Below are 18582 nucleotides of genomic sequence, written 5' to 3' on the forward strand. Positions count from 1 at the left end.
ATTCTTGTATGCACACTAAGAAAGTTGTGTAATAGTCAGTTTATCAGTGTCATTGACTCGACATTGATAATATAATGTCAAATGAGTCGTGTCTGAAAACTGTCTGATGTGGTTTTCTATGAAATGTGTATGTGGCTGTGTATGCAGGCCTGTACGCTTAGCTTTTTCACTAAGAGCACAGGTGCTCCTGAATGAAACAATATAGGAGCGCAGAAGAAATGTTGAAATTTCTTCCATCCATCCATTTTCTTTGCCTCTAATCCTTACTTGGGTCCCGGGGGTTTGCTAGAGCCTATCCCAGCTGACCTCGGGCGGTAGTTGGGGTACACTCTGGACTGGTTGCCAACCAATTGCGGGGCACATATAGACAGACAAACATTCACACATATGGACACAGCTACAAATGTAATAAGATGAACATCCATAGCTGCACACTTGATTAAGGGGCACAAAACAATACGGAAGTAATAAGAACATTGTAATAGGGTAGTATTAACAAATGAGTGGGAATTCAATGCGCCGTTACGATGCATACATACAAACAAAAAAATACGTATTTTAACGCACAAGTGGGACAACACTTGCATATTCTTTACTGCATTGCTCCAGGATCCATTAGCTGTACGTCAGCGAGTACAACTGCGCACTCTGCACACAAGCTTGTATCTCATTGAGTGGCAACACGAGCAGGACTCTACATTAAAAACCAAAATGACTTGCCCATAGGGAATCCTTAAGGTGAGAACTACTTGCCCGAACTTACCCCATGTAAAATGAAAAGACTGCCATAATGATATCATGTAATCTTTTGTGGCATCACATGAGAATCTCAAATAAATAAAATAATAAAATAAATAATACTGTAGCGTTGCGTGTGTGTTGTATTCCGGGCTGTAGTTTCATGCATGGACGCTGGGGGGCAGTCATGTTCAGCTCGCGGTCTTGGAGCGGGCGTTTTGGGACCAAAGAAGAGGAACGATAGGGAAAAAAGGAGAAGTTCGGTTGCCGTGCGCCCAGCTAGTTAGTTAAGTCTGCAACAGGCCAGTAAGTTGTTTTTCATGCTGCCTTGGAAATAAAAACCATGCAACGATAGACGTTCATCAATTTTTGCTGTTTCCTTCAGATTTAGACGATGTTGGCAGCGACGCCATGATGGATGTTTTCGTAGTCAAACGATCGCTGATTGGTTGATCGCGAACAACGGGTGTGGGTAAAACGCGGACTGTGGATTACGGACCGCGGTCTAAATAAACGATTCTGATTGGTCCATTGCAAGGATTGCTTTGCAAATTACCACCGGAATTCCGCAGTCCATGTTTTACCAACACCCAACAAGAACCGCTTTTAAAAAAAACTCTTGGCAGTATGGCATGCCAAAGTGCACTTGCCCGACGGGAATATCACTGATTAGATTTACTTGCCCGAATTTTGTTTTAACTTGCCCCGGGCCATCGGTACATCGTTATTGTCGAGCCCTGACGAGAGTTGCCGATGTGAACAAAGAAAGGTTTTAGGACACTTATAGATTTATATAATATTGTGTGAAAATTTTACTCTAGTTTTATTCACTTTGTATGAATTACAGAAGCACTAAGCCCGTTAAAGGTTTGAAAAATGTACTCGCACGAGCACTCCCTATTAATTTTTCTTTAATTTTTCATTAATATTTATTATTTCTAGGTACATATGTGAGTGAATTACTCGAATTACTCTACTGTACAGCCTGGTATGTCTTTGATATCTTATGTATTTGAGGTGACTGAGGCGCCGCTCTGGTGGCAGCCTGCTACAGCAGCTCTCGCTCCTCGCTGAGTTCTTTTCTTCTTTATTCTGTCTTTTCATTCTTTTTCTAGGTTATTCTTAAAGGATCTGCTTAGTAATTGCTCAGTTCAACTGTCCACCATAGTGACAGTGTTGAGCTGGCATTTCTCATATAATTTTTTCGACAATGTTTTCGACCGCACGCCGAAACTCTATTGTTTACAGTAGGGACCAGCTGTTGGCGCTCCGCAACACAGCGGCGCTGCCCCACAAGAGGCTCGAGGTTCCCCGGGAGGTAAAGAGGAGACGACGGGGAAGCCGTGCCGGAGCCCAATGCCGCGACAAGAGGAGGAGATACAGACCAGTTCTCCCGTCCATCATCATGGGGAACGTAAGATCTCTCCCCAATAAGATGGACGAGCTAGCGGCGCTGACCCGGCATCAGAGGCAGTTCCGGGAGTGTAGCGTCATGTTGTTTACGGAAACGTGGCTGGATACACGGACCCCAGACACGATCGCTACACTACACGGATTCACACTACTGCGGGCGGACAGGACAAAGGAGAGCGGTAAGAGGAAAGGAGGCGGGCTGGCAGTGTTTGTGAATGATAGATGGTGTAACTCTGGGCACATCACTATTAAAGAGCAACTCTGCAGCAAAGACATTGAACTGTTAGCCGTTAGCATGAGACCGTACTATCTGCCGCGGGAATTCTCGCACGTTATCGCGATAGCGGCGTACATTCCCCCCTCTGCTAACGCCGACGCGGCCTGTGACGTCATCCACTCTGCCGTGGGCCGGCTACAGACACAACATCCGCAGGCTCTCCTTCTTCTCTCAGGTGATTTCAACCACGTTTCTCCATCCTCCACCCTGCCCACCTTCACCCAGTATGTCACCTGCTGCACCAGAGACAAAAAAACACTGGACTTGTGTTATGCCAACACCAAGGAGGCATACACCTCAACAGCACTTCCTCCCCTGGGTAGATCAGACCACAACCTGGTTCATCTCCAGCCTGTGTACAAACCCCTGGTACGCAGGCTGCCAGCTGTGTCCCGCACAGTGAAGAGATGGTCTGATGAAGCCGACGAGGCTCTGAAGGACTGTTTCAACACAACAGTGTGGGAGGAACTCTGCCATCCTCATGGGGACGATATAGACAGTCTCACTGACTGCGTCACAGACTACATAAACTTCTGTGTGGAAAACACTGTACCCACCAGGACTGTACGGTGTTTCTCCAACAACAAACCGTGGATTAATCCGGACATAAAGGCTCTCCTAAAGGAGAAGAAGAGGGTCTTTAAGTCAGGAAATAGGGACGAGCTGAAGGCTGTGCAGAAGGAGCTGAGGAGGAAAATCAGGGAAGGGAAGGACTGCTACAGGAAAAAGATGGAGGAACAGCTGCAGCAGAACAACGTCAGAGGAGTCTGGAGAGGCCTGAAAACCATCTCTGGCCACAAGGGGCCCGACTCCCAGGCTGCTGGGGACCAGGCGTGGGCTAACGATCTAAATCTTTTTTTCAACAGGTTCGATCAACCATCTGCCCATCCCCCAGCCCAGCACCTTCTGCCGAAACTCCTGCCGAAACTCCCCCCATCGACACCTCGAGTGGACAGCCCTACCCCCACCTCCCCCTCCTGCACACAGCCATCCCCCACCACTTCTCACCTCATCAGCTCAACCTCCTCACCAACCTCCCCCCTCACACAGGGCCCCTGCTCCAACCTGACCCTCACAACATCCCAGGTGAGAAACCAGCTCCGGAAAACCAAGGCGAGGAAGGCGGCGGGACCAGACGGCATCAGCTCCAGGCTCCTGAAGTCCTGCACGGACGAGCTGTGCGGGATTGTTGAGCACATCTTCAACCTGAGCCTGAAGCTGGGGAGGGTGCCACAGCTGTGGAAGACATCCTGCGTGGTTCCTGTCCCCAAGACGCCGCACCCCAAGGACCTCAGCAGCTACAGGCCGGTGGCACTTACATCACACCTGATGAAGACCCTGGAGCGGCTGATCCTTGACCATCTCCGCCCCCTGGTGGGTCCTTCGATGGACCCGCTTCAGTTTGCCTATCAACCTGGCACTGGGGTGGACGACGCCGTCATCTTCCTCCAGCACAGAGCGCTCTCTCACCTGGAGAAACCTGGGAGCACGGTGAGAATCATGTTCTTTGATTTTTCCAGTGCGTTCAACACCATCCAGCCAGCACTTCTGAGGGACAAGCTGGAGCACACAGGGGTGGACCTGCACCTCACATCGTGGATACTGGACTACCTCACCAACCGTCCACAGTATGTGAGGACACGGGACTGTGTGTCCGACACGGTTGTCTGCAGTACGGGGGCTCCGCAGGGAACGGTCCTGGCTCCGTTCCTTTTCACCCTCTACACAGCAGACTTCTCCTACAACACACCAACCTGCCACCTGCAGAAGTTCTCTGACGACTCTGCAATTGTTGGCCTCATCACAGATGGGGACGACTTGGAGTACAGAGGACTGACACAGGACTTTGTGGATTGGTGCCAGCGGAACTGCCTCCAGATCAACACGGGGAAAACCAGAGAGCTGGTGGTGGATTTCCGCAGGCGCATCCACTCTCCTCCAACACCAGTGAACATTCAGGGAATCGACATTGAGATGGTGACATCTTACAAGTACCTGGGTGTTCATCTCAACAATAGACTGGACTGGACTCATCACACGGAAGCACTTTACAGGAAGGGCATGAGCAGACTCTATCTGCTCAGGAGACTGAGGTCTTTTGGAGTGCAAGGGGCACTCCTCAAGACGTTCTATGACTCTGTTGTGGCTTCAGCCATTTTCCAGGGAGTGGTCTGCTGGGGCAGCAGCATTTCGGCTGCGGATAGGAAGAGACTGGATAAGATCATCAGGAAGGCCAGCTCTGCACTGGGTTGCCCTCTTGACCCAGTGGAGGTGGTGGGAGAGAGGAGGATGTTGGCTAAGCTATCATCCATGTTGGAGAACGACTCCCACCCCCTGCAGGACACTTTGACAGCACTTGAGAGCTCCTTCAGCGATAGACTGCTTCACCCCAAGTGTGTGAAGGAGCGATATCGCAGGTCTTTTCTTCCTGCAGCTGTCAGGCTGTACAACCAGCACCGCTCACAATAGACTTCTACACTGCTATGTACATCTGTGTAATACTTGCTTTTAGTCAGTATAGTTACTCCAGACCCCATTCACTGTACAATATCTGATAAACCTCCATGTGCAATATTATGGGCTCTAATGCAATATACTAAGTTCTATGTGAAGTATTTCCATAATGCCTCATATTAACTCTCTAACAGGATCTCAGTGTATAGACTGGTCATATATCTCACCTGGTTTCATATTACCTACATACTGTATTGTATATAACTCTGGGAAAAACTGTTGATTTCTGTTAATACTTGGGTTGTTTATATTGTTTATTTTTCTATATTGTGTATTTTTGTACTGCTTAACTGACTCTGTACTCTTGCTGCTGTGCAATACAAATTTCCCCACTGAGGGACGAATAAAGGCATATCTTAATCTTATTTACTATAGAATTTTTTTCCAGTGCCGCTCTCAGAGAAAGTGAAGACTTTAAAAATCCTTCAAATTGGACTGTTTTTGTGTAAATCTAAAATACCTAAGTTTGTCGATCGATTTGTAAAAAAAATAAAAATAATAACTATTGTGTGAATGTCTAAGCTCACAGTTACACCAACATGATTGGCGGCTAGCTCTGTATGACGCATGCAAGTGTACAGAGAGGTGGCTTCATTTTACCTTCATCTGCCTTTTCGAAATAGGCTCTTTGTATGCAGTATGTGCACTGCAATTGACTGCCAACCAGTCTGGACTGGTACCCCGCCTCTCACCCGAAGTCAGCTGGACTTATTTGAAGAGAGAAGAATGGAAAGAAAACATCAGGATATAACTTGATCTACCAATGCTTGGGTGTGTCTAACCTAAGTGTTGAGTATGTCTAAATATAAGTCTAAATATGCCAAGATTTGTTGTAAAATATTGAACGAGTTGCCATGAATGTTGCGTTTTCGATCAAATTGATTTAAATTGTAATTCCAAAATACACTTAATCCACATTTCGTCCCAAAATGTGTGAAAAACAAACTGAGAAAAGTCCTCAATCATTTCTTGTAATGAAGTTACTTGAATTATATAAGGACCGGTTTCACCCCTAGTTCTGCAAAAAACCTTGAATAACTCAAAAGTGGATTCAGCATCTTTTGGAAATGAGTTTTTCATATACAGTCAGGGCTCTACATTAAAAACAAAAATTACTTGCCCATGGGGAATCCTTAAGGTGAGAACGACTTGCCCGAACTTGCCCCATGTAAAATGAAATGACAGCCATAATGAAATCATATATCAATATATGCTGATAATTCATCAGATAATAGTACTGACGCATTGTATTTGGAGGAATGTCTGAAAAATTGTGGAGCTGTATGTAACATGGCATGCCATACTACCTTACACATTGTAGTCGTAGTAAGCAGTGATAGTTGTGAAGTTGTGCACCACAATGAAACATTATTGAATAGACACATTTGTGTACCAGTAAAGTGTTTTTAATAAAAAACAATAATCAAACAATAAACAAACAATAATTTGTGAAGCAAAGGTGAGTAAAATACACAGAGAAATGGAACCACTAGATTTTGTAGCTAGCGCAAAATCAGCACTTTGTATTGGATCTAATTGGTGGTGTTTCATTGTGACTAAGGATCGACCGATACATCAGGCCGATATTTGCGTTTTTTCCTTGTATCGGTATCAGCCGATACGCGCATGGGTTCGCCGATGTATTTTTCCTCTGCATGATTTACAGTCAGGCATCCGCCGGGGCAGCTTTGTGGACCCCGCAACACACGTAGTTGCGGTACCCCGCCCCCACTGTTGAATCACATCAAGGGTGCGTTTTCACAAGTAATAGAGTTAGCTTGCTTTTAACACTTTACCAAGCCCATCACAATTCACTGGGTGATCACTAGGCATAACAGTTTAAGTCATGGTGTGACAACAAGAAAACCCAAAAACATCACATACCAATGCAACAGACGAATAAAAGCACTCTCACTAGTTGAGCAGAACAAGAATGAACAACTATGCAACTTTAAATGCGTGTCGTGTTATGTGTGTGCGCTCTCTCTGAGCACGCACGCAGACACACGCACAAAAGGAATTGGAGCAGCCATGTCTGCTTATGAGGTCTTTATCGTGCACAACACAAACTTTAATGATGAGAGAAATGTTTTATATGTCGTACTAAATTGTGTCAGTGTGATGTGTTTGTGTGTATGGAGGTATCGGTATCGGCATCGGCTGCCAAAAAACATATCGGTCGATCCCTAATTGTGACCACTTAAAATTGTCACAGCAATGTGATTCACTCACCTGTGCCATCAATTGATTTGCTGCCGCTAATAAAATACTTGTTTAGGAGGCACTGTTTCATCAGTTTTTGGTGATTTCCTTCAGAAGTTGTTGAAGAATTAGACAATGTTGGCAGGGACGCCATGATAGACGTTTTTGTAGTCAAACGATCGCTGATTGGTTGATCGCGAACAATAACGGGCTTGGGTAAAATGCGGACTGCGGACAGCGGTCTAAATAAACAATTCTGATTGGTCCATTTCAAGATTTGCAAGGATTGGCTTGCAAATTACCACCGGAATTATGCAGTCCGTGTTTTACCAACACCCAACAAGAACCGGTTTTAAAAAAACTCTTCGCAGTATGGCATGCCAAAGTGCACTTGCCCGACGGGAATATCACTGATTGGATTTACTTGCCCGAATTTTGTTTTAACTTGCCCCGGGCCATCGGTACATCGTTATTGTCGAGCCCTGACAGTATAAACAACTATTCACACTCATTGTCTCCAATTAACCTAACATGCATGGTTTAAAATGTGGGAGGAAGCAGGATTACCTGGGGAAAAACAGGGAGAGCGTACAAACTCCATGCAGAGTTGCTCAAAAGTTGCAGCCAACATGCTAACCACAAGGTTACCGCTCAAGTTTCAAACTTTACTGTTAATACACGCGCAAATGCAGAGTCTCAGCACACCTAAAGATTCACAGGTGCATAGGAAGCAGGCATATCCAACAAAGTGTTCGAAAGAAAGTTCCCGCACACTGTTATAAAAATTTGAGCACATGGAGCTTTAGGGGGCGGAACCAGGGGCTTCTCCGCTGGATCTCACCCTCTGGTGGGTGCCTGGATCTACGCAAAATGCTCCCTCATCATGCTCTCCTTGGAAAGAATCTACTGAATTGCAAACATCAAATGTTGGCAGCACTGATTTTTACTTTAGTCTCAGCCATTCTTGGAATTACTACTTGATAATAAATACATAACATACACACAACTTTGTGTACAAATCTTTTATGTTTAAAAATCTTTGTTTGTTTTTATGTTTGTTTTCAAAACTCTTCACGGATCAGATGAAATGTAAATTACAGTAAAGTCTCGTTATATCGATATCGGTTATAACGAATTACTACTTATTATAGTATTACGATACTATTTTCATTTCCCGGCAAATTTCTAGTCTTTTATGATATAATTAGTTCCGTTAGTACGATACCCGGTTATTATGATAATCCGGTTACTACGATGCCCTTTTCATCTCCCGCCAGCCAATTTGGTCTGCTTATATCGATACAAAAGCAGCTTAAATCAATCTTTGCTTAAGGATTTCAATACCAAAAAAGAACATGGCGAACGGCTGCTTCCAATCAACTTTATTTTTCACACTTCCACCACCAGAGCGCAGCACACACACCGATTCCTGCACTTCCTGGTTCACAGGTCATGCTCAACCCGCCCCACATAGCTGGCCAAACACATGCCTGCAACAACGTTTGTGGTTTCTCTCACGGGAGAAGAACCAACTGACATAGCATACACACCTATTCCAACGAAGACACAAGCGTACAAATACATGTATTTAATTGTGTTGTATTCAGATATCTTTTTATCGCTTGCAATAATCACTGTTTTCATATGTACATGCTGGCGTTTTCTCTCACGAGAGAAACCACGAACGCTGTTGCAGGCATGTGTTTGGCCAGCTATGTGGGGCGGGTTGAGCATGACCTGTGAACCAGGAAGTGCGGGAATCTGTGTGTGTGCTGTGCTCTGGTGGTGGAAGTGTGAAAAATAAAGTTGACTGGAAGCAGCCGTTCGCCGTGTTCTTTTTTGGTATTGAAATCCTTAAGCAAAGATTGATCTATACTATAGAACAATGTCGAGTGCATTATTGCCCACTTTTAATGCAGTTCGGCGCAGGATCGGATATATGGATAGTCCGGTTATATCTGTATTTTTTCCGACTCCCGAGAATATCGATATAACGAGACTTTACTGTACTTTTGAAAATAATGTAGTAGTAAAGTAAGTACGTAGTCAAGTCCAACTTTTTTTTATTTTGCAAAACCCCTTGGCTGGATCCTTTGGTAGTAGCCATGGTCCTGGCTGCATCTGGCATTTTTTGTCAGCACAAGTTCACCAGCAACTGTTGATAAGTTGAAATGCACTTGTTCTATTTGATTGTAGCCCAAGGGGATTATGTATGTATTGATCATGAGATTGGTGCAGAGGTGTGCTTTGTTTCCACACAGAGACATTAAACATGAGGGACAGTTTAGTTTCTCTCTGGCAGCGAGGTAAACAAATGCAGCGCAGCCCATTTGTTTGTTTGGCTAACACGGGGGCCGGCAACCCGCAGCTCTAGAGCCGCATACGGCTCTTTAGCGCCGCCCTAGTGGCTCCCTGGAGCTTTTTAAAAATGTTTGAAAATGGGAAAAAGATTGGGGAGGGAAATATACTTTTTGTTTTAATATGGTTTCTTGTAGGAGGACAAACATGACACAAACATTCTTAATGTTTTCCAATGCTGTAAAAATGTGTAGAATAATATTAAATTTCAACATTTCTGTCAACGAAGATTTGCGTCATAGCCTACGACACACGTTTCCAGGGCGGGATGCCAGGCAGGTGGATGTTGTAAACAAAACGGCTGTGTGATGGGCCATGGATCCCAAAGGGAAAAAGAGAAAAATAACTGAAGAGAACAGAGGATTCAACGTTTCTTGGACCGAATCATTTGCATTCATTGCATTCATCTTACATGCCCGATGTTGAGAAGCTGACCAGTCATGTCCAAAAACAGAAGTCACATTAAATGGGTAAAAGCACAATCCTGTCATAGGCACATATTTAGTAACAAAGTGGCTGTTTTTATCAAGTGCTTTCTAATTTTTGTCAGTATATATTTGGAATGACACCTAGGGATGTTATTGTGTATTTGTTAGGGCTTGAGCACTGACCAGTGCGAAAGCCATATTGTAATCGTTCCGTTTCTTTTTATTATTATTCTTCCGCGCCTTTGAGCGCCATTTTGAGGGCCTCAACATGCCCGAAAACTCACCAAATTTGCCGAGCGCATCAGGTCTGGCGAAAAATTTCGATATTTTATGGGTTTCAAATATAATGTTCCAAAATTGGCTCTCTAGCGCCACCTTGAAATTTAAAAAAAATTGGCTCCCGCCACCAGTTTCATCGATCGTCACGAAACTTCCTGGAGACGTCTATCATGACAGGACGGACCAAAAAGTCTCAAGAACCCATATTGGAAAACGAACAGGAAGTCGGCCCCGCCCCGAAGATCCCCGTAGGTCACTTCCTGATTTTGTCGCAGCGCCACCTATTGGCGACAGGCTAAAGGCGTGTGATCTACATGAGGCCTTTTCATTCATCAGATGAACATCAAGGTCACAAGGTCACTGCCTGACAGCCTGGTGAAGCCTGTTGATGGACCATGATGCAGGAAAAGCGCACGTGGTGGGCGTGGCCTGGCGGCGAATGCTCAGGCCTCGCCATTTACAAAGAAAGGGTCATCATTCGCCCGCAGAAGGTCACATGGGCTTGAAAACTCATACGGGGGGTCAGAATCCAGGCCTGAGCGCCCTGGTGGGGCCCCCATTTGAAACCAAGCCTAATTGACTCACTAGCGCCACCTAGAAGTTTTAAAATAATTATCCCTCGCCTCCCGTTGCACGTATCGCCATGATTTTCGGAGGAGACATCACTCGTGACAGGACGCACAAAAAAGTCTCAAGAACCCATGTTCTAAAACCAACAGGAAGTCGGCCATTTTAGGTGGCGGCGGCCATTTGGGGGCGGATGTATGGGTCGTATCTCGACGAACTCCTCCTTGGGGGTTTGACCGAATGAGTCCGTTGTTGCATCAACGGACACTAGACGGATGGCCCACGTTAAATTGCGAAGGATTTTTGGCTGCTCCATAGAATGTGGGCGTGGCACGCCACCAAACTTTGACATTTTCATATCTGGCCCTGCCTGGTGTCTGGCCTTGCCTTGAACCAATGAACATCAAAGTCAATACACAGTTTGACTGACAGACTGATGAAGTCAGTTGATAGACTATGATGTGTGTAAAGCACATGTGGGGGGCGTGGCCACGGCGAATGGTCAGCCTTCGCCATTGACCATCAAAAGGTCATCATTTGCCTGCAGAAGGTCACAGGCTGCTGAAATCTTACACGTAAGGCCTTAATCCAGGCCTGAGCGCCCTGGTGGTGCTCCCATGTGACACCAATCTAAATTGACACACTAGCGCCACCTAGAAGTTTCAATTCATTATCCCTCGCCACCCGTTGCACGTATCACTATGATTTTCGGTGGAGACGTCTATCATGACAGGACGCACCTAACGCTCCACAACCCATGTTCAAAACACAGCGCCACCAACTGGTGGAAATGTATATCTGCCGTAACTTCCTTATGCATAGTCGGATCGTCTCCAAATTTTTTTGGGTGGGTTTGGTCACCCTCCAGTCTGTGACTGTGTGTGTGTATATAGACTCTATAGCGCCACCAACTGGTGGAAATGTATATCTACCGTAACTTCCTGATTCATGGTCAGATTGTCTTGACATTTTTTTTGGTGTGTTGGGTCAATCTCTGGTCTGTTATACTGTGTGTACATAGACTGTATAGCGCCACCAACTGGTGGAAATGTATATCAGCTGTAACTTCCTTCCACATGGTCGGATCGGCCCAAAATTTTTTCTGGTGGTTTGGGGTACCCTCTGGTCTATGACTGTGTGTACATAGACTGTATAGCGCCACCAACTGGTGGAAATGTATATAGCCGTAACTTCCTTCCACATGGTCGGATCGGCCCCAAATTTTTTCTGGTGGTCTGGGGTACCCTCTGGTCTATGACAGTGTGTGTACATACGCTATAGCGCCACCAACTGGTGGAAATGTATATCTGCCGTGACTTCCTCCCACATGGTCGGATCTGCTCGAATTTTTTTCTGGTGGTTCGGGGTACCCTCTGGTCTATGACAGTGTGTGTACATACGCTATAGCGCCACCAACTGGTGGAAATGTATATCTGCCATAACTTCCTTCCACATGGTCGGATCGGCACCTAATTTTTTCTGGTGGTTCGGGGTACCCTCCGGTCCATTACCATGTGGGCGCATAGACTGTATAGTGCCACCCACAGGCGGAAATGTATATCCGCCGCAAATACCTACCGCACGGTCCGATCGTCGTGAATTTTTTTATGGCGGTTCGGGGCGTCGGACGGGACGTGACCGCGCACCCGCCTCGCCGCCGGTGTCGCCCCCTCCTGGCGGATAATTGCAGGTGCCGTGACTCCCTTACCGCTTATCCGATCACCGCGTTTTTTCCTACGGCGTGTCCGCGCGCCCGTCCGGTCACGCACGCGCCCATCCGGTCACGCGCGCCCCCGACCCGCGCGTACCCCCGAGCGCGTCGGGGTGCTCGAGCCCGCTCATCACTGCTTGCAGTTTTAATTTTTTGGTTGTGTTTTTGGTCCAATATGGCTCTTTCAACATTTTGGGTTGCCGACCACTGGGCTAACAGGAGTCATAGCTAGCTATTATGCCTGGAGACCTTCTTGCATGGAACACAACAGAAAGTGAAATCAAAAACAGGTAAATGTAAGCCCAGAAGCGTAAATACAGTAGTTAAACAGTACTTTGAGGGTTTTGTGTTGCTCATAACAGTTTGGGGAAGTCGTTGGAAACGTCTCCTCCAGGAATCTTATTGAAGTCATTATGTCATTTGTATCACATAACATATTATGTCATGTTGTATTGGACATAATTAATATCCTTAACAGTGGTGTTATTTGGTCTGCTGACAAAACTACAAGTGTGAATGCTAGCCAGACCACACTACTGCAAAGTAACCCTTTTTTGGGGGTCCGAACCAGGGTAACAGACTCAAAGTGTGAATGAACCCTTAAAGGAAACACTGCTGGGTGCTTCATACTTGGCATTATGCATGACAAGTTATTTGATTGTCTAGACTGGTGAGGCATGTTTGTGTCTGCTTTCATGGGACAGACTGGATTCCATGACTTGTCTGTCGGGAGATTGAGTCATAGCAGATCAGCGTCATCTGGCTTTTATTAGGCTGTCTGCTGTCTTTGTCTGCTGAGTTTTGTTCTTCTTCTTGCAAAAAGATGCAGTGGTAACATTCATTCATTCATTCATTTTCTACCGCTTTTTCCTCACGAGGGTCGCGGGGGGTGCTGGAGCCTATCCCAGCTGTCTTCGGGCAAGAGGCAGGGTACACTCTGGACTGGTCGCCAGCCAACCACAGGGCACATATAGACAAACAACCATTCACACTCACATTCATACCTATGGACAATTTGGAGTCGCCAATTAACCTAGCATGTTTTTGGAATGTGGGAGGAAACCGGAGTACCCGGAGAAAACCCACGCATGCACGGGGAGAACATGCAAACTCCACACAGAGATGCCCGAGGGTGGAATTGAACCCTGGTCTCTTAGCTGTGAGGTCTGCGCGCTAACCACTAGACCGCCATGCCGCCCATAGTGGTAACACACACACAAAATCTATATTAATACTGTAGATGTATTATTATGTAGCTCTTACTGGGGCTGACCCATTTCACAAATTTAATCTCATCCCAGTTCTCCCAATATTGCAATTGGGATCTAGAGTAATCTCTAATTAAAAATTTAAGGCTACACAGCGGTCGAGTGGTTGGCGCATAGGCCACACAGCTAGGAGACCCGAGTTCGATTCCACCCTCGGACATCTGTGTGCATGTTCTGCCTGTGCATGTGTGGGTTCTCATCCCACATTCCAAAAACATGTATGCTAGGTTAATTGGCAACTCCAAATTGTCCATGGGTATGAATGAGAGTGTCAATGTTTGTTTGTCTGTATGTGCCCTGTGATTGGCCAGCGACCAGTCCAGGGTTTACCATGCCTTTCGCCCAAAGACAGCTGGGATAAGCTCCAGCATGCCCACAACCCTCGTGAGGTATAGAAAATGGATGGATGAACAAGTTGAAGTATTTGGTAGAAAGTTTTATGGTTACACCACATTGATATTTTTAACATTACACCTTGAATATTCTCTCAAAATGGATTGAATTCAGTCGTTTTAGATCCAGTATTCAATAAGAAAATGTATAATTAGTGAATTTATGTTAAAATTTCAGCCTTTAAAAATTTTAACAAAATGATGCTAGCACAAAAAAGTAATTGAACTCAAACCATGTTTTCTCACTCAGGGTGCTCGTAAAACTCTCTTGGCCAATGAAATTAATCCTTACATTTGATTGTGGCATTAATACAAAGCGCTTAGTTCCTTCCACACCAAAGCCTGAACATGACATGGAAATAACTTTTTGTTATTTTGTTAAATTATGATTTTTGAATTATGAATTATTGTGAGACAAAGCTGAAAAACTCTTCCTTTTCCCACTATAGCCCTCCAGTGTCACTGTGAGCGCTGCACTGCCAACTCTAGCTGTACAACAGATGGCGTCTGTTTCGTCAGTATTCGCAAGTCAGGCACCCGATTGACGACGGAACTGCACCAGTGTGTTCACGAAAAAGAACTGTTCCCTCGGGATCGGCCCTTCATCTGTGCCCCATCCTTCAAACACGACACGGTCCTTTATCCGATTTGCTGTACCACAGATTACTGCAACAAGGACCCTGACCTCACAGTTTTCCCAGGTGAGACCACATGTTTTCTTTGAATATTTTTGAGAGGGGACTTTCATTGTCTGCCTTTTGAACAGGAAATGTCCTTAGACATCAGGTGATTTACTGTGAATTACAGCCATACAGTTGCAGTAATTAAAATCTCACTAGCTTGACATCATTATTACTGTAATAATAGCATACCAATGGCATAAAGATATAAAGGATAAGATGGTAGATTGTGTAGAGAAGCACCCATGTGCTGTGAGTGCCCATATGGAGGTGTGTACTTCTTTGCGCATATTCATATATGTGTGCGTAAGTGTGCTTGTATGCCTGAATGTGTGTGAATGTGTAATTGTCACTGAAAATGACAAAAGGAGAGGGACTGCCTTCTACCACCCAGTAAACCCCGCCCCGCGCAGCTAGGTCAAGCCCTCATCGCCAGAGATCCACCGGCCCCGTGGGTGCGGGCAAAGGCAGGGCCGACTCCCCACGACCTGCCCCAGACCAGCAAGGGGCCATGGAGGAGCAATTCCAACCAGCAACAGGGCGCCAACAGGCCGGAGGAGAACCGCACCCCCGAGACCGGCGGGAGACCATACCCCACTAGGGCAGAAGGGCATCGAGGGCCACTCACCTGAGGGCACAAGGGCGCCCACGCCAACCGGAAGGGAGCCCATCCACGGCCGGGCGCCACCCCCCCCCCACACACCCCAGGAAGCGGAACCCAGCCCGCCCCAGGTAACCCCAGGCCGACCACCGACGCAGGACCGGATGAGGCCCGGACCCACTGCCCCATGGAGGACGAGGCGGCAGAGATGGAACGCCCAGTGCCAGACCCCCGCAGAACCCACCCCCCGTATATCTATATAGCTATACACACACACAAACACACACATATATACTCATAATAAAACTAATAATTAATAAATAGGCGACTAATCAAACTATTTAAAACAAATATATAAAAATAGATCAGACACATGCGCACACCCCATCCAGTCAATATGCACACACGCGTACATACCGTGGACGTCCCCGGGGAGCTATAGGATGGGGGACCTAGGGGTCCGAGACCGACAACCAAGCCACGAGCCCAGGGAGACACGGACCGCCAAGGGATGGCACCCCAGACCCCCCACAACCACTACAGCAGTGAGGCAGACAAAGGAGATGGCGAGGGAAGCTAGGCCTGCACATGACCAAACGGAGGGGGCGCACATGCGAGCAGCAAGGCAACCCACCGCAGACTTCAGGCCACCAGCAGCATGGCCCCCACTGCCCGGAGACCGCTGAACGCCCCCAAGGGCACAGTGGTGCCCGCAACCCAGGACAGCCCAAGGGAGGTAGCGCCAACCGCGCCCCTAGGGCAAGCCCCATCATCAGCTGGTTCCAGCAGGACCTCCAGGAAGGCTATGCAGACCAGACCAAAACATCCTGCAGCCCAGGGCACCCCGAGCGAGCAGCCAGCTGGCAGCCAGCAGCAAGTGGGGTAGGCAGAAGGCTCTCCGATTCAGGCCGCCACGCCTGTGTGTGTAATGATGGTATTGTGTAGATCGTGCAATTAAAAATAGGCCTGCACCCAGGGGCTGACCTGTGTGTGGTGTATGTGTGTGTATGTATCATATGAAGTAATTTAAAAATGGAGGGAAGCTGAGCAATGGTGGGTCCCATGCCTGCCCAGATCCCCCCAGAACTGAGTGTCTAAGGTGTGGTTAAAATTGAAGGGTGACCAAGCCAGAGGAATAGCAGCCCCGGAGCAAGCCGTGGGCTGCATTACGGGCCACAGGCCCCACCCAGCCCATCATGGCAACAAGGCCGACCTGCCAACCCCCCCCCAGCGATGGCATCCAGCCACCCCATGCAGGAGGCCCCACCAGAGATCGTGCCACCCCCAGACCGCCCACCCGAGGCAGCTCCCACAACCGCCAGAACAGCAGGGACCGTGCCCCGCCGACACATCGATCACCATAGCAGCCCAGGGAACGACACCACAGAGACTGCAGGAGAACCAGGACCCGCATGAGGCAGAGCACAACCACGCTCCCAAGACACGTGAGCCAAAAGTGCCAGGGAGGGACAGAGACACACACACCACACAGCAGAGAAGAGAGAAAAGCGACACCCCAACACCCGCAAAAAGTGAATGCCCCCTCCCCCATCCCCATTCTCCTCCCCAGTGCCGACCCGTTTCCACCACATCTCCCATCCGCCCACCGACCCGCCAAGTAGGACACCCCGGAGGCGGGAACACTGCCACAAGACCGGAGACAGAGGGGGCCAGCCAGACATCGGCAATTAGCAGGGGCCGCCCGCGAGCCACTGGCCAGACCCGCTCCCAAACCCTTGATCGAGGCTCCCCCACGACCCAGAGCACCACCCCAACCGCCACCCGGCCCGGTGCCCACGCACCGACAGCCAGCCCCCCGACCCGCCCGCCCAACATCCACCACAACACAGCCACCCCCCTACCAAAGGGAGAGAAGCAGGTAACTCCCCACCTCTCCCATCCAGAGCTCAAGCTGCACAGCCAAGACCCCACCTCCCACACGCGCTCACCAGGCCCCCACCCGAGGAAACAGCCACAGCCAGAGTGGGACGATAGCACACGGTCCCCATATGCCACACTTTCCATGCACAAAAATAAAAAGAGAATAAAAAAATGAAATTAAAATAGATAAAGTGATTAATAAAAATGAGAATAATAATAGTTGTGTGTGTGTATGTATAATAATAATAATACTATTAATACTTAATATATAATAATAATTTATATACAATAATTTGTTATAATTTAGATGTTTTAGCTATTTTAGACATAATAAGAAATATATACATACATACATACATACATACACAAACACAGAAATATACAAATATAGCCATATGCATACCTAAGGGGGAAGGCTCTGCAAGGGAAGCGAGGTACAACCACCCGTGCCCCCACCAAGGGCAGGACCAAAGCCCCACACCCCACGGTCACACAGTATCCAAGCCAGAGCACCCAGGGCAAACCCCGGCCCACCCCCAGATGTGAGGGAGGCCGCAGAGGAACCAGCGCCACCGGGCCCCTGCCGACAGCAGCAGGCACCCACCGGATGTGGCACCCTGTCTACCCACTACCTTGAGGGACGGCCTGCACCGTCACCGGGACGACCACCACCACCCCACCCACGCCCCATCCCCAGATCCGGACAGTCCCCAACAGAACCTCCCACTTGCCCACCACCCATACGCCAGGGCAACCAGGCGACCCAGACCACGCCCCAAGCCAGAGGAACGAGACCACCAGGGGCAGAGACAGACACACTCAGCCCTTCGAGAGTTAGATTAAGAGATTAATTATTGTAGCCCATATAGATTGAAATTCTGACAGTTGTTCTTTGGATTCAGCAGACATTCTCTCAATTGCTATGTGATCGAACAGAAGATTTCTCTTATACTCTGCAGCAGGGTCATCCCTGACCACATTCCAAAAGTAGTCAGCAAGCATAGATGGATTCCACTTTCCCTGATATCTTTTCTCCATAGCTGCAATGTCCTAGTGGAATCGTTCCCGGTGCTCATCACTTAATTCTCCACAGTTGAATGGAAAGAAATCTAGACGAGAATGCAAAATGTTTATCTTCAGTGACATATTGCAGTCAAGGGCTTTGGAGGACGTGTTCCAAGAAACTCAAGTCAATTTCTGCTACAGTTCATGTAATTTCTCTACATGCATGCATTCCAAGAGACAAATTTCTATAAATACAAGAGAATCGCCC

General features: G+C 47.4%; 2 protein-coding genes across 2 annotated transcripts in view; both read left to right on the forward strand.

Annotated features, from left to right (window-relative positions):
* Window positions 1-18582, forward strand: part of tgfbr1b (transforming growth factor, beta receptor 1 b) — a 59925-nt gene that overhangs the window by 13698 nt on the left and 27645 nt on the right. The window contains exon 2 of the mRNA XM_058059606.2: window positions 14597-14848. Coding sequence (XP_057915589.2) covers window positions 14597-14848 — 252 coding nt within the window. The remainder of the gene's footprint in view (window positions 1-14596; window positions 14849-18582) is intronic.
* Window positions 1830-5095, forward strand: LOC144898507 (uncharacterized). The gene has a single exon (XM_078790633.1). The coding sequence runs from the start codon at window positions 1949-1951 to the stop codon at window positions 4895-4897; it is 2949 nt and encodes a 982-aa protein (XP_078646759.1). The 5' UTR covers window positions 1830-1948; the 3' UTR covers window positions 4898-5095.

This window comes from Doryrhamphus excisus, linkage group LG5, assembly GCF_037039965.1.
Source record: "Doryrhamphus excisus strain RoL-2023G ecotype Guam linkage group LG5, RoL_Dexc_Guam_v1.1, whole genome shotgun sequence".
Taxonomy (NCBI): domain Eukaryota; kingdom Metazoa; phylum Chordata; class Actinopteri; order Syngnathiformes; family Syngnathidae; genus Doryrhamphus; species Doryrhamphus excisus.